General features: G+C 33.3%; 2 protein-coding genes and 1 long non-coding RNA gene across 4 annotated transcripts; all 3 read right to left on the bottom strand.

Annotated features, from left to right (window-relative positions):
* Positions 1-607: 607 nt before the first annotated feature.
* On the bottom strand, positions 608-1578 carry LOC104792685 (uncharacterized). The gene is made up of 3 exons (XR_769095.2): positions 1306-1578; positions 990-1150; positions 608-871 (listed from the first exon to the last, which is right to left on the bottom strand). It is a non-coding gene; the product is annotated as an uncharacterized LOC104792685 (long non-coding RNA).
* Positions 1579-2637: 1059 nt separating this feature from the next.
* Positions 2638-5901, bottom strand: LOC104792677 (peptidyl-prolyl cis-trans isomerase CYP40). Its single transcript, XM_010518883.3, has 9 exons — positions 5503-5901; positions 4573-5073; positions 4387-4474; positions 4237-4289; positions 3659-3763; positions 3457-3532; positions 3286-3323; positions 3109-3186; positions 2638-2882 (listed from the first exon to the last, which is right to left on the bottom strand). Exons 1-8 carry the CDS (start codon positions 5671-5673, stop codon positions 3133-3135), a joined length of 1086 nt encoding a protein of 361 aa, XP_010517185.1. The 5' UTR covers positions 5674-5901; the 3' UTR covers positions 2638-2882; positions 3109-3132.
* Positions 5902-8144: 2243 nt separating this feature from the next.
* Positions 8145-11041, bottom strand: LOC104792669 (pentatricopeptide repeat-containing protein At2g15820, chloroplastic). 2 transcript variants are annotated; one of them, XM_010518871.3, is made up of 2 exons: positions 10298-11041; positions 8145-10222 (listed from the first exon to the last, which is right to left on the bottom strand). In XM_010518871.3, exons 1-2 carry the CDS (start codon positions 10940-10942, stop codon positions 8378-8380), a joined length of 2490 nt encoding a protein of 829 aa, XP_010517173.1. In that variant the 5' UTR covers positions 10943-11041; the 3' UTR covers positions 8145-8377. The 2 variants fall into 2 exon arrangements, with proteins under 2 accessions (XP_010517173.1, XP_087315687.1); XM_087459561.1 differs by having other exon boundaries at positions 8145-10214; positions 10298-10992.
* Between the last annotated feature and the right edge of the window lie 4339 nt (positions 11042-15380).

Here is a 15380-nt window from a genome sequence, read left to right as displayed (position 1 = left end):
GGTAAAAGTAGCCCATTTTGGATAAATACCATCGGTGAGATAGTGTGACAACCCGTCCTGCGGACCCCACTAGCCTACCGCTAGACGCCCCAACGGACCCCAAGCTGGCCCTGCAGGGAATCGATCCTAACCCCTCACTGTGGATAGGAACTATTCATCCAAATCCACCAGTAAGTTATTGGTGCGCCAGACGTTCCTCGAACCTTGGTCCCCACCCTTTAACAACCTTCCCACATTGCAGATCAATTGGTGACAGCTTGTCCTGTGGGAATATTGTTAAAGGGTGGGGACCAGGGTTCGAGGAACGCCTGGCGCACCAATAACCTACTAGTGGATTTGTATAGATAGATCACTGTAGATTGCAAAATTATCTCATGGATTGATGTATAAAATTATTTAACCATTTTACTTAATGAATTAGATCAATCTATGGTTCTTATCAATCCAACTCATTGGAGTTGGATTGGATTATAGACCCATATCACTATAACATAAGCACTTAGTTTATCTTTCTTTCATTTATCACCAATTTTTTCATAAATTTGGATTCTACTGCATAAATTCAAATATCTTGTTTATGTCTTTTGTTGACTAAATGAGTGGCCAAAGTAAAAGTTTAGTTTCATTTGTATTTGATTTTTTTTGTTCATTCGTTGAATTTAAGCTATTCCCAAAGGGGTTAATAACAGTATAAGATTCAACAGTTTAGAAAATAAACAAAGAGATAAAAAAAAAAATTAAAGATGGCAAACAGTTTTTGGATTGTCTTCTTGCTTTTGTTGGCTCTCTTGGCCTCTTGGCGCATAAACTGTGTTTTAGCTTCTCCTCGGCTGGAGTTACACCCATTGCGTATCAACGGTCTTTATATATACTTGGATCAACAATAAAAAGGATTCTACACTATTTTTAACTAGCATTTTAATCAAAATTTATGTGTTTTCTTTTCATTATACATATTAAAGTAGGAGATCAGAGAAGGAAGCTAATACCAGTATCACCATCATGTAGTCTAAAAGGTGGTGGTGGTCGCAGTGGTGGTTGTCAGGGTGGTAGAGGTCGACAAGGTGGTGGCCTCCGAGACGATAGTTTCCCCGCTCGCTGTGATTTGGCATTATCGTCGGTCTACACTTAGTATAAATCTGCTTCAGTTCTGCCAATAAGTTGAGAGAGATTTAATTCCTGAAAAAATTCTTATTTGTTTTAAGGTAGACAACCAAAACATTTGTAGTCCCTATAGCAAATTTAAAATAGAATATGAAGAAAACAAATACACAACACGTATATGAGAAAGGAAACAGTCCATACCTTTTCACTATGCTGCACTGAGACGGGTACTGATACGGGAGACAGGTACGGGGACGGGAAACGGGAAAAATAAAATTTTAGAGGTACGGGTACGGCAAGGATATGTCAGTTTTATAATATATAAAATATAAAAATATCCATAGATTAATAAAATAAAATAAATAAAGTCACTTATAAAGAATTTTCATGAAACAAAACATGACTATAATATATTAAATAATAATTAAACATGACTATAATATATCGACACTGTTTTCTTGAGTAGCCATATCAATAATCAACCTACATATAAATATTATGAAAAACAAGTTGATAAACTTAAGTTACGTAACGTACAAACGTAAGTTACGTAACGTATAAACGAGTTGATAAAAAAGTTACGTAGACGAGTATAAAAAATACATAAACAAAGATTTGAATTATATTACATTATTAAGAAGCTTGAGAGTTGAGACATACCTTTTGCAGAGCTAAACAGAGAAGTTTGTCTTCACCAAAAATAAAAAAAACAGAGACGTTTGGGTTTGCGATGAACGAAGTCGACATGAAGTAAGAATGCAAAAAGATGAGATATATAGAGCATTGATATTTGTAAACCCTAATTAGACAAAGGTTAATTTTCCTTTTCTTTTTAGGACAATGGAAGAAAAAAAAGTTAAATTCCCTATTTTACAATAGAAACGTTTCAGAAACGTTTTTGACTAGAATCGTTGCCGTCCCCATAAACTGTTGCCATCCCCACCGTGTGCGAAACGTCTCGGAGACGTTTCCATGCCGTTTCTTCGCCGTCCCCGTACCTGAAACGTTTCTGAGACGGAGACGTCATGGAACTGCCGTCCCCGTGCTTCGTAGGCCTTTTCACCGGCCATCCCCAACATATGTTTCATTCAAACTGGTGTTGACATCATTTGTTACATTTGTTTCAGTCAGCCTATATTGCCTGGAAACTTGAGAGCAAGCTTCCATCACTATTGCCATGTTTTCCTTCAGCTTTGCCATTCCAGAATCATATTGTCTATCTCCTGAATCCGAAACAAACGTTCCGTAACTGCATCTACTGTGTTTTTTATTAGAGCAATACATATCTTCCATCTACATCTTTATCCACCATTTGCGTCTTGCTAGACTCTTCATGAACATCAACAACATCTTTCTTGCCCCTTTAACTATTGTGCTAAAATGGATGCTCATCTAACACCAACTAAAACATTATTCACAAAATTTATTGACATGGATGCTCATTTAACCTTTCCACTAAGGCTTGTAATCAACTTTTACTTTAAGTGATGTTATTATTAACAATTTATCCCAAAAAATTGGGGGGAAAGGCAAAAGAAAAGAGTTAACCAGTAACTCAAAATTTCATTAACTGTGTAGCTGAATCTGTATTTTCGGTAAAAACAATTTCCCAGTCGATATTACTATGCATCGGTCTTTGCCATGATGCAAGGAGTAAAAATGTTTACTAAAAATAAGGGAAATAGAAACAGTTCCCAAATCTTTGAATATTTTTTGTTGTTTCTTTATATGCTCCTTTTCACTTTTTGTTAGTCTTCTTCTTTACTATCCGACCATACCTACATAGACATCAGCAGTAACACTATGTTACTAAGATACACATTCGTGTAGTTAAAATAAAGCTTTACTAAGTGCAGCATTCTGAGATTAGATGACAAACGTAATTAGACAGGCAATGGAATTCTAAAACATCATCTAGCTTCATTTTTCACGAAACCCTTTTTTTGGTTGCTTGCAAAGAAATGCGACAGTTATACGCTTAAATACTGACTAATTTAGGCTTACCCTAAATGAAGAAGCAGAGCAGCCCTATACGAACATTTTGCGGTACTGCTTTTTCTCTTCATTGTCTCTAATGGCGAGCTGCACATGTGTGGTTATTAACGTCAGCTCAATGACTTTTATGCAAGAAGTTAAGTCACTGCAAAAAAACTCTTGAGGGTTGTTTATACGAATACCAACCTTTTTCATAACTGCAGCATATTCTTTCTTGATACCAGCTGTAAATCAACTCCCACGATCATATGCGTACAAAAATGCTATAATTAGATTTCTCTTCCAGTACTCATACATCAATATTGACAAATCAAACAAGTCAAACCATAATGATAGACGCCTTAATGAATCACTCACCGTCATTAGGTTCGAATTGAAGAGCTTTCTCAAAGCTTTCAGCAGCAGCATCGACATTATTTAGAGCCATGTATGCCTAACATTACCAAAAAGAGCAGATAAGAAACAGAAACCATCTTCATCTCACGAGAAATCAATAATTTTCGTGGTTATGCCTCGGTCTAGGTTCTTGAAAACTGTAGAACATTAACTTTTTATGTACCTGGCCTTGTCGAAACAATGCTTTAACATTGTTATCTTCATCACGCATCGCAAATTCAGTATCTAACAACGCTCCCTTAGCATCTCCAAATTTGAGTTTGCAGGCCTGCACCAACAGCCAGTGACAATACAATGATATGGCATACAATTAAACATCAGCTATAAAGGGAACCCAAAGCAATTGAGTTGGACTATGGAGAAAACATTGGCAATGTAAACAGAGTTGAAACCCATATTTCATATGAGCAATGATTAAATCATTATCGTGTATGTCCCACAAACATATTCTCTAAGAATATTATCTTATAATCCTGCATATGTAAATGTCAACTTACCCAACTTTTTCTCAAGAAATAATTAAACAGCACAAACCAACAAAAATGACAGGTCTACAGTGTAGCACACTTCACTTTTAGTTTACATTACCTTTTCCAACTACCTATCATTCTATTGACAGTGAAGCTTATCCGCAAGAAGTAAGCAGATTCAACAATATCAATGTCAAAAACAAGGCAGTATACAACATCAGATAGTAACAAGAAATTTAGCTTATCAAAAAGGTAAGAAATATGAACTTACAGCACTATTAGTGAAGATCTGCGACTTTGTCTTGCGCAAGGCAGTACTCGTCTCTGCAAGACAACAGGTAGAGAAGTAGGCACAGTATCAATATTCCCTGAGAAATACAGTAAATGGAAAAATATGTAGAAAGAAAAAGTGATGAACAACCTTCATCAATGCCCTCTTTCTCCCAGCAGATATCCAGATAGCGTAAAGCCTTACGGTACTTTCTTAGAGCCATCTTATAGTCTTGTTTCTGCGAGTAAAGTGAGGACAATATCAGATCACAGATTCAAAGAAACAAAAAATCTTGAACATAGAAAACATAATAGTTCGGACCGTTGGGAAGAGCACCTTAAAATGTTCATTTCCACGAGCCTTGACAAAATCAACAGTCTCCATCCACCAGGACAGCTCAGCTGGGCTTTCATTTAGATCAATAGGCCAGTCAGGGTACACATCACCGTCCTTGAAAAAGTCACAAATCCCATCATCTGCGCCCTCAGGGATTTCTCCACAGTCATGAACCACAACATCCTGAGAAGGACAAGACTGTTCCTCTATGGTAACATGCTCAATTGACCGAACAACTCCCATTCCTTTAGTAACCCTTCCAAACACAACATGTTTCCCATCTAAATGAGAAGTCCGAGTGGTTGTGATGAAAAACTGAGAGCCATTAGTGTTGGGACCAGAGTTAGCCATAGAAAGCATCCCTTTCCTCTCATGTTTCAGTTCAAAGTTCTCATCTTCAAACTTCAACCCATAGATAGATTCACCACCAGTACCATCATTTGCTGATATGTCCCCACCTTGAATCATAAACCCCTTGATAACACGATGAAATCTATTCCCCTGAAAGTGAATATACCAAATACCATTAGTCATAAGAGTTCAGGACCATTCTATAGTACAATTGCATCCTCAAAGTTTTGATCTTTACTTCAGACAATGCCAATAACAGTAACCTAATTGCAATACTAAAGAACTTACGGAGAGATTCAAGCAAAGACTCATTAAAAACCCAAATCATAAGCATCCAGAAACGTCTCTATAGTACAAATTCATCCTAAAGTTTTGATCTTTCATTCACAAACTACCAACTAATCTCAATTATAACAAAGTATTGATCTTTCATAACCCCAAAGAAGAATGACTCATCAAAACCTCAAACCCTAAATCACAAAAACAATAAATACCCATTTCTAACATTTCATAAACCCAAAGCAAAACAGATACATAAGAGAGCATATATACACATAGAGAGAAAGAGAGAGAGAGAACCTTGTAATGGAGAGGGACACCAGTGTTTGGACCAATACCCTTTTCTCCGGTACAAAGCAATCGAAAATTCTCAGCGGTTTTGGGGACAACGTCATCGTAAAGCTCGATAACAATCCTTCCTTCAAGCTCACCTCCAATGCTAATGTCCATGAAACACTTTGACCGACCCATTTCTTGTTCTTGCTTTCTTGAAACCGAAACAGAGACTCGACAAAGAGAGAAAGAATCGGAGGAAGAGACAAAGAACGTTGTGTATTCTCTCTTCTTCTCTCAGTGTGGCTTCCGTCTCTAAAAAGACTGTAGATGCAGACTTGTCTCAACTCTTTATTAACTCTCAACGCAGAAATCAAAACGACACACAGAACGAGAAGGAAACCCTATGACCCACTTGCTTCCTTCAACTAATTTTGTCTCTATTTATTTATTTTTTATATCCGTTTTATATATTTATTACTTGCTGCCAAAATATATGAATTAATAACGTAAAAAAAATATGAATTAATAACGTAAAAAATATATACATTTATTACTTGCTGCCAAAAAAACAAAATATTAATAATTAATTTTGATACTTGTCACTTCAGGTACATTCCATATACTATAACAGTGGATAGTTGGTGATTATCCCACTATGGCCACTACACAATAAATATTTCATTTTTATTATTGATATTTTTAATTATTTAAGTTATTTATATTATTTTTATTGTTTTTATGAGATATTTTAGTTATGTATATATTTATTTAAACACCTAAGATTAACATTTAATTAATATCTTTAATAATTTTGTAACACCTGTTAACAATTGTTAAATTATAACTTCAAATTCACCAACAATTCAAATATAAGGTCTTTTCAAAAATACCCATTTTCCTATGTCACTTTTTAAAAATACAAATCCATGTCTGCACAAAAGCCGTTCACTAAATCTTGTTCATAATTGTAAAATGTAATATATATTTACATATGTTTACATGTGACTTATATTGGGTGGTGCAAGGTAAAAATATATATTTACATATGTTTACATGTGACATTAGTCAGTTAGATTGTGACATGTATCAATTTCTTTTAATTTATTTAGCATGAATATTAATTAATTAATAATGAGTTTAAATAATATTAGTTATTGAATATTAAAGGGAATGTTCTCAATCAAACATTTTAAGTAATTTGTGTAAAAATAATAAATCTTATGTTATTTAATTATGAATTATAAAATGTTTAATGATATCTAATATTATTGAACTAGTGATTTGAAAATCATTTAAAAATAATAAATCATATGTTATGTCTAGCTAACTAATATTTTGCATGATTTTATCTCAAACTATTACTTGATATAGGTTACTTTATTTTTGTTTTAACCAAGGATTAATTTTAGATTAAGTTATTGTTCGACATTAGTGTTTTACTTTCATTTTTGTAAGATATTATGGTTCTATAGAGTTAATGATTTCATAGGTTTTGTGCTACTTATAGATTTACGAAAAATGAAGATGAAGATTACAAATATGTTATAGAGGAGATAAAAAAACATGAAGTGGAGTTTGTTTGAAATTGAATGCACAAAATTTTGGATATTTTTGTAAAGTTAGGCTGCTTGAGAAAATATGAATTTAAACAGTATCGATTTGAATCATCACCACACTACCAACATCTGGGTAGTCCTCTCGATACATGCCGGAGAGACAAGATCCGCCATTGTTCTGTCAGGAGAAACAAATCAAGAGTGAGGCAGTGAGACAGTGAGGCAGTGAGATCTTAGGGTTTAGAAAACATATGAGAGATTTGCTTTTGCAAGATTACACTAAAAAATTAAACACATAAAATTATTAGTCAAATTTATAAACAATAAAAATCATATTGTGGGTTTACAAGTTCAAATCATTAAATTGTATTCTCATCATTGTGACAGGAACAATGAAAAATGAATGTTTTCCATATGTTATCAGACTTGGAAGATCAAAGAAATTTGAACTTAAAAAGACACAGCTTTTTTTCCATATCATCAGATAATGTGGAGATATATAGAAGAAAAACAAAAGCATAATCAAAATTAGGCTAATTAGCTTACCAAAACTTAATGTCAATGCGCAGAAAAAAAAACTTAATGTCAATGCAGTGGGATCCTCACTATCTTTGACATGTTTGTAAATGGTTGCAACACCTTAATAAGCCTAGGATGTTTATCATTTCAGGATGGAAACTTATTTCCAAAACATCATGTTTGTCATTTCTTGTGCACAATGCAATACAATTTTGCACATCCAAGCAACCCGATACCAAGAGAAGGAGAAATCAAGTTTAAGATCAGGGAAACCACGTATTGTATCACCATCATATCCATCTTTGTGAATCTTATGAGTTTTCCATGAATAATTCTATAAAATTTCCATCATCTAAAATTTTTGCTATGCTTGAGACACGATTTACTATGGGAAATTATGAAACTGAGAGCACAGAAAGAAAGGTGAAGAGAGCACGAAAACATTTTTGCTAATTCTTATTTTATTATTCGGTAACATAATCTTTTAGTGTAAGAAATTATTTTCCAAATTAAGTCACCTCGTTCATTAGCACCAAAATTAATGATTGAATGAAATAATCAAAATAATTAATAATGATATTTAAATCAATATTATCTATAAAGTATTATCTTCTTTATAGAAATTTTGATTATACATCGGCCAAATATTATCTTCTTTATAGAAATTTTGGTTATATAAGACACATTGCAGGGAAGAGTTTATGATGGACGTGGTTTGACTGAATCTACCTTACTAACTTCCTACATTCAACGATAATAATATCAAACCCCATTTAGTTTTGAGTTTTTATCTGATATGTGCTTCTAATGAATGGAAACAATCGTCACTCTGATAAAGAGCTTGATTCAATGTTGATGCTTTGTTCTTCTGCTTCCCCAACATTGCCCATTGATTCAGAAGCAGGTTTCAAATGATCTTTCAAGTCCTCCAATATGTGAGGCTCTATTAGTTTCCAGAACAAAGCTGAGTTTGTTCCTTGTAGTCCGATCCAGAAGACTTTTCCTTTCTTCTTAACCCGACACTCCATAGATTTGCCTCTCAGAGCCTTTACTACCTTCTCAACACCTTCTAGACTTCCCTTCAATCTCAAGATAATGTCACCTTGCGATGTTCTAAAGCCGCTGTACATGTACCAGTAAGCAAGTGAGTGTGGTGAGAGCCACCGGTGAATCAGTTTTGGAATCTCTGGCTGACCCTTTGGCCAGAAATGATCAGCGTAAAACCCAAAGAATGAATGGGAAATGGAGTAGAACTCGAACGGTATAATATCCTCCTGAAAATCGCTCAAAGGATGCAACCACTCGCGGAACTGGTCATGTATGTGTTGTTTCAGAACCAGATGAGCCTGAGAATTCTCTCTGAATTCAAATTTGATCATGTGGCTCTTCTTCTCTTTGTCTGATTCGATTTGCAAGCCACCTAACAGCAAACCTACCAATACCTCACGTTGCTCTTTGCTTAGCTTCATGCTCAACCGTCTCTTCACCTCTTTTTTCTTCAAGCTCAGGATGTAATCAAGCTTTTCCATGAGCGGTGGTTTGATTTCGTATTTCTTCAATCTCATCAGATCATAAACTCTCTCTGCCCGCACTTGTTTACCAGAATCTAGGTATCCCTTTAAAAGGGTGTTGCATGATCTAGCATTCACATTGATAGTCCCGTTGTTCTTCATTTCATCAAAGACATCCCCTGCTTTCTCAAGGTTACCGATCTTAACCAGTGAATCCAAGTATAAGTTATATACGGTCTGGCTAGGTTGACACTTCCCCAAGCACTCAGCAAAAGCCATCTCCAACTTTTCATTTAAACCTAAATCGAAGTACATTAAGGCTATCTCGATGTATGACGGTAAAAGCGGCTTCTTCCCGCTTTCTACAAACTCTTTCAAGAGCGATTCTGCATATTCCACTTGCTGGAACTTACATAGAACCTCAATGATTTTGTGGTATCCAGTAACAGTTGCACCACCTAGATGCTTCTCCATCTCCCTAAATATCTCCACAGCTTTTGCAAAATCGCCAACTTTTGCATAAGCTTCCATTTTGTACACAAACGCTTGAGAAGGTATACCACAATCAAGATTAAGCAATTCAAGCCATGTCCTCTCAACTTCTTCCACACCTCCCTCTTTCGCATATGCTCTCAGTAACGAGACCACAACTTCTTTACTTTCCTGAAACCCCGCCTTCTTCATCTCTTCTCTTAGAGAGTTAATCCTATCTTTGTCAACTTTGTCTTGACAACTATGCAGCCAGATTAATCCACTATAGATATCCTTCTGAACCTCAAGCCCAGTTGTCACAACATTGTGGAAGATAAACTCAGCTTGCTTAAGGTGATCATTCAAAGACCCTCCTCCTTGTTTGCTCAATAGAGCTCTAAACAAAGAATTATGAAGACTAAGACGCGGTTGGTACCCTCCTAGCTGAATCATTCTGTTGTAAACGCTACACGCTTCTTCAAGACAGCCTTCTACTGAGCTACTTAGATATGCAACTACAAGAATATGAAATGTAGACTCTCTTGGAACACGCCCTTGATTCAAAATATCGTCGAACACTTCTCGGCATTTCGTAAATTTTCGTTCTTTCCCTAAGAAATCAGCTAACTTGGTGGCTAACCCAAAATCAAACCTGTACCAATTCTGCTGTGTCATCCATCTATACACCTAAAAGATGAAAACTTTAAAACACAAATCAACCAAAATCCATTGATAATCTTCTAAAGTGTGATGATTTGTTACCCTGAATCCAGTTTCGTTCTCACGAATACGCATACAATGAACAGCGATGTAAGTAGCATCTTCTTGACGAACCCATTTCTTCTGAGCATTCAAGAGCCTCACAAGCGTTACGGCTTTATGCGATGGAACCTCTTTACACAGCCAAGCAAGCTTAGACCGTCGCCACTCCTCCGGCAACTCTTCTAATTCTCTCACTTCAAACTCCGTTTCCACTCTACGAGTCGCAACGTTCCTAATGTCGTTCCTGGCAGACTCCACATCACCGAAATCGTTGGCTTCATTGCTTCTTTCTTCCGATTCTGTAATGCCTGTAAGGTGTTCGACGAAAGTCCCGGTTCGTTGAGCTGTGGAATTAGCCGTGGAAAGTGGTGGAGTCCGCGGAGAAGACTTGGAGAAGAAATGGGTTTTGTCCCTGTGAATTGTATGAGAGGAGGAGAGGCGGCGGAGGGAGCGGCGTGAGTAGCTGCTGCGGTGGTGGATAAGGGAGAAGGAAAGGGAACGGAAGAGAGTTGAGCTGGAATTGATGAATTTGGGGTTAGAGGAGAGAGATGAAACGTTGAAGGGTGAGACGGCGATCGCGGAGGAGGAGGAGGAAGAGGCGATGGAGAGTGATGAAGAGAAGTCGCAAGCTCCGGTGACAATCATTGTTGCGTCGCTCACGGCCGTTGGATTCAGTTTGGTTTTGGCTTTAATTTACTTTTTTTTTTCTCATTAGGAAGCATTTTAGAAAAAAAAAAAAAAAAATTAAAATTATACTAAATAAATTATTTGAATATAATAGAATAATTTGAATATATAAATAATAAATACTAAACATAAATTGTTACTAAAAACACAACCATTAAAATAAAAATTTATAAAAGATATATTATATAGAATATATGCAACCTTGCAAAACATATTGTTTAAAATATTATAAATATAAGATCTTTTTATAAAGAATTATGCTAAAGAACTACAATTCAAAAAATCTTTATGACAAAATGATTCTAACTGAGAATATTGAACTAATGATTGTCATGAGTAAATGTAATTTTCTATTAAATAATTATAATTAAAATTTAATTAATAATGAGTGAAACTGTATCAATGAAAAATTAAAATTAAAATTAAAATACACAACTCTTAAAAACAAAATAAAACAAAAAAGTACTATGAAAAGTCACAACTGTTGTTCGCATTTATTCAGATTGTTATTATTATTTTTAAATATTAAAATATTTTTTAACGAAAAATTACGATAAATATATGCAACTGTAAATTCTATATTAAGTTGTATTAAATTTCTCTATCGCTATAATCTTTTCTAAAATTTTAGTTAGATTATAGAATAATGTTGAATATTATATATTAATTAATATTCCATTATTTAGATTCAACATAAAATAGAAAATTTGTTTCAACGAACTTGTTAGTTACTGATGAAGACACAAATATAACAAGAGTTCAAAAAATATGACTATTTAAATAGACACACCTATTACAACGAAAACTTGTAATGAAAAAATAGAAATAAAATATAGTGAAAAGACACAACTCTACAGTGAACAGATGCAACCGTTTGAATTACTAAAAAAACAAGTAAAAACAATTTTATTACGAAAATATACTACGAAAAATTGCAATTGTTGTGTGTGCACTTGATTATACCTACAAACTCATGTAAACTGCTTTTAAATAGAAGACATCTTTATTACCTTATTCAAAAGTCAAATCCAAAAGCTCACTATATAAACCATCTAACTCTTGGAAAAACAATTCTAGGTATTTTCATTAAATTTTTATATTTAAAATTAACTAAAAGTTTTAAATTATATTCATCATTCCAAAATCTTTTGTTAAATCAAGAATTGGAGGAATTTCTTTACTTTTAAAAGAAAAAAATGCTAGAGAATAATTTAGAAAGCTGTAAAAGTAGTTGAGATTGAAATTTTATATTATTCTGTGTCATGACAAAAAATTGAAAACAATTCAACCAGACAAATAAATATAGATTTCAAAAATACGAATATTCGAAAAACACAACTCTACAATGAACAGTTGCAACTTTACAAAAAACTGTTACAATGAACAATCGCAACTTTTTGTTCGCATTTATACAGATTGTTATTCTTATTTTTAAATATTAAAATTTTTTTTTTAACGAAAAGTTACGATAAATAGATGCAACTGTAAATTCTATATTAAGTTGTATTAAATTTCTCTATTGTTATAATTATTTCAAAAATTTTAGTTAGATTATAGAATAACATTGAATATTAGATATTAATATTCAATTATTTATATTCAACATAAAATAGAAAATTTGTTTCAACTATCTTGTTAGTTAGTGATGAAGAGACAAATATAAAGAGAGTTCAAAAGGAATGACAATTTAAATAGACACACCTATTAGAATGAAAAAATATAAATAAAATATAGTGAAAAGACACAACTCTACAATGAACAAATATAATCGTTTGAATTATTAAAAAAACAAATAAAAGCAATTTTTTGACGAAATGTACTACGACGAATCACAACTGTTGTGTCTGCACTTGATTATACATACAAACTCATATAAACTGCTTTTAAATAGAAGACATCTTTATTACCTTATTCAAAAGTCAAATCTAAAAGTTCACTATATAATCCATCTTACTCTTGGAAAAAAAAAACTCTAGGTATTTTCATTAATTTTTTATATTTAAAATTAACTAAAGTTGTTAATTTGTTTTGAAACAATATACTACAACTAATAAAAATGCTATTACTGAATTATATATAACAATTCTGAAAAGCTATTGTATAATAATATATTATAGCATTGAAGTCATGCTGCACCAGTTTATTTCAAAGAAAAAGAAATTGCTATTGTAGAAGAAGCTACCGTAACAAAAATCTACGTGTTATATAATAACAAAAAAATAGCTTCGAAATATTGCTATAGTATCTTTACTAATCATAGCATACACAAACAACGCTATCGTACGTATGGGTGACACCTACCACGGCTGCCGATGTCACAGTATTGCGATTTCGCTGTGAAATACCTACCATAGCAGTTTTTCTGCGCTAACAATGTACATGTCTATTGTAGTGACGAATCCTTGTGTTTACATACAGAACTAAGCAGCCGAGAGTATAACCTCGGATCAACAATAACACAATCAACACTCATGTACCTCACTAGCTTAGTAGCACAATCTACCTCACCGAGTTAATTAGGTCCAAAATTAAGTTTGGTTACTAAGTTAATGTAAATTTTTTTTGTGTTCTTGTATCTTAGATACTTTTTATTTGAAGTGAGGCTTAATTATAGGGCGATTACACTAGTGATATGGCAGGAGCAGAACATTGAGTGTTGTGTAAGCTTTTGAAATGCTTGCAATGTGGTTGGTGTTGTCGGGTTTCTTTAAGGGAATATTGCACCCACACCCACTTTCTCAAACTCTAATAACACTCACTCCCACTTTTTACTACTACTATACTTTACCCCTATGAAATTAGCCCCTTCAAACTCACTTCACTCAATTTTTATTTCCTCACCAAACCAAACACATCTCAACTCTTTCTCTCTCTTCTTTTTCTCTCTCTTCTTACGACATATATTTATATATATATATATATTTTTTTTTTCTTCTACTTTATTTTTTGGTTTCTGTCTCTCCTTTTTATTATTTTCATTGTTGTAACACTTTAGTTAATTATTATCAAAAAATTATCTGTTCATTTTTATACAATATCTTGTAATTATTTTTTTTCTACATTTTAAGATGTATATTGCTATATATTTTTTAAATTAGTATATTATACACTTTCTACTTTTAGTTGAACATTTGTTCACTAATAAGTGGATGACCAGTTACAGTAAGTTATGTTTAATGTAACTGGTCATCCACTTATTATTGAGCAAATGTTCAACTTTTAAGTTGAATTGTAACATTTTTAGTTGAATTTTTTTTAATGAAATAAGTTTTGTCCATTACAATATATAGAAATACTTTAACAAAACCACTTAATGAATTTTACTCTTGTTTGCATCAAAACACAATTTACTATAATTGGTCATCACTTATTAGTGAACAAATGTTCAACTAAAAATTTCATATCTAGGTCTACTTTTATGGTTTGGGTACAATGACACATCGAATCCATATGACCATGATCATGTGGATACTATTATAATTTGTGGATACAAGTTACACATGTGTATAGTACCTTCAAATCCATATGGAGTTAATGCATTAATGTTCACTTTTAATATACATGGTTAGGATTTCACATTTTGTGTCTAGTATTTAGTGTGTTAGGCTTAAAGATTTAGGTGTAGTATTCTACTGATATTCACATGATCATAGATATATGGATTTGATGTTGTCTTGTCGTTATATCTTAAACCCTAAATCTAAGCTCTAAACCCTAACCCCTAACTCCTAAACCCAAAACATTGACACATAATCCACATAAGTCCTAAAACATAAGTCTTTAATTATAAAATCCTAAACACTAAAACCTAAACCATGAATTTTTCCAAAAATCCAAAACCTAAAACCCTAATTCCTACCACATGAACCCTAAACCCTAAACCCTAAATCATCACATGGTGATGTGTTACTACTTACTAGTATCCATGAATTGTATGATAAATCTGAAACCCTACACTTTAAACCCTAAATCATCACATGGTGATGTGTTACTAGTATCCACAAACTTTTTAATTAATTAGGTTTTTATATGTTTTAAAAATATTAAAGCATAAGTAAGTATCCACAGTTTACGATCCATTTATCGTCAATCAAATGTTCAGCTAAAAATGGATAGCATACAATTTCTTCATCTAAAATATAGTAAAGTGCATCTTAAAATGTAGAAAAATGTAATCATAGTCTTTTGTGTAAAAAAATATGCAAAATTTATTAATAATAACTAAATAAATGATAATAAAGATAAAAGAAAGAAAGGGACAAGTTAGGGCAAACTTGTCTTGGTTTTATGCAAACTCAGCCAAAACACTCCTAAAAGTACACCACATTCAAGAAGTGGGTGTGGATGCAAGGGAGTTTGAGAAAAGTGGGTCTACCTGCAATTCTCCCTTTCTTTT

The sequence above is a fragment of the Camelina sativa genome, chromosome 1 (assembly GCF_030686135.1).
Source record: "Camelina sativa cultivar CO46 ecotype springtype chromosome 1, ASM3068613v1".
Classification (NCBI taxonomy): Eukaryota; Viridiplantae; Streptophyta; class Magnoliopsida; order Brassicales; family Brassicaceae; genus Camelina; species Camelina sativa.
This window is presented reverse-complemented; position numbering and strand designations above follow the sequence as displayed.

Excerpts from the sequence above, each read along its gene's own strand:
- LOC104792677 (XM_010518883.3), bottom strand. The coding sequence starts at position 5,673 with ATGGGTCGGTCAAAGTGTTTCATGGACATTAGCATTGGAGGTGAGCTT. Across the intron at positions 5,074-5,502 it reads GTGTCCCTCTCCATTACAAG|GGGAATAGATTTCATCGTGT; the intron begins GTTCTCTCTCTC and ends ATTCACTTTCAG. Across the intron at positions 3,764-4,236 it reads AGATCTTCACTAATAGTGCT|GCCTGCAAACTCAAATTTGG; the intron begins GTAAGTTCATAT and ends CTGTTGGTGCAG.
- LOC104792669 (XM_010518871.3), bottom strand. The coding sequence starts at position 10,942 with ATGATTGTCACCGGAGCTTGCGACTTCTCTTCATCACTCTCCATCGCC. Across the intron at positions 10,223-10,297 it reads AGAACGAAACTGGATTCAGG|GTGTATAGATGGATGACACA; the intron begins GTAACAAATCAT and ends TTCATCTTTTAG.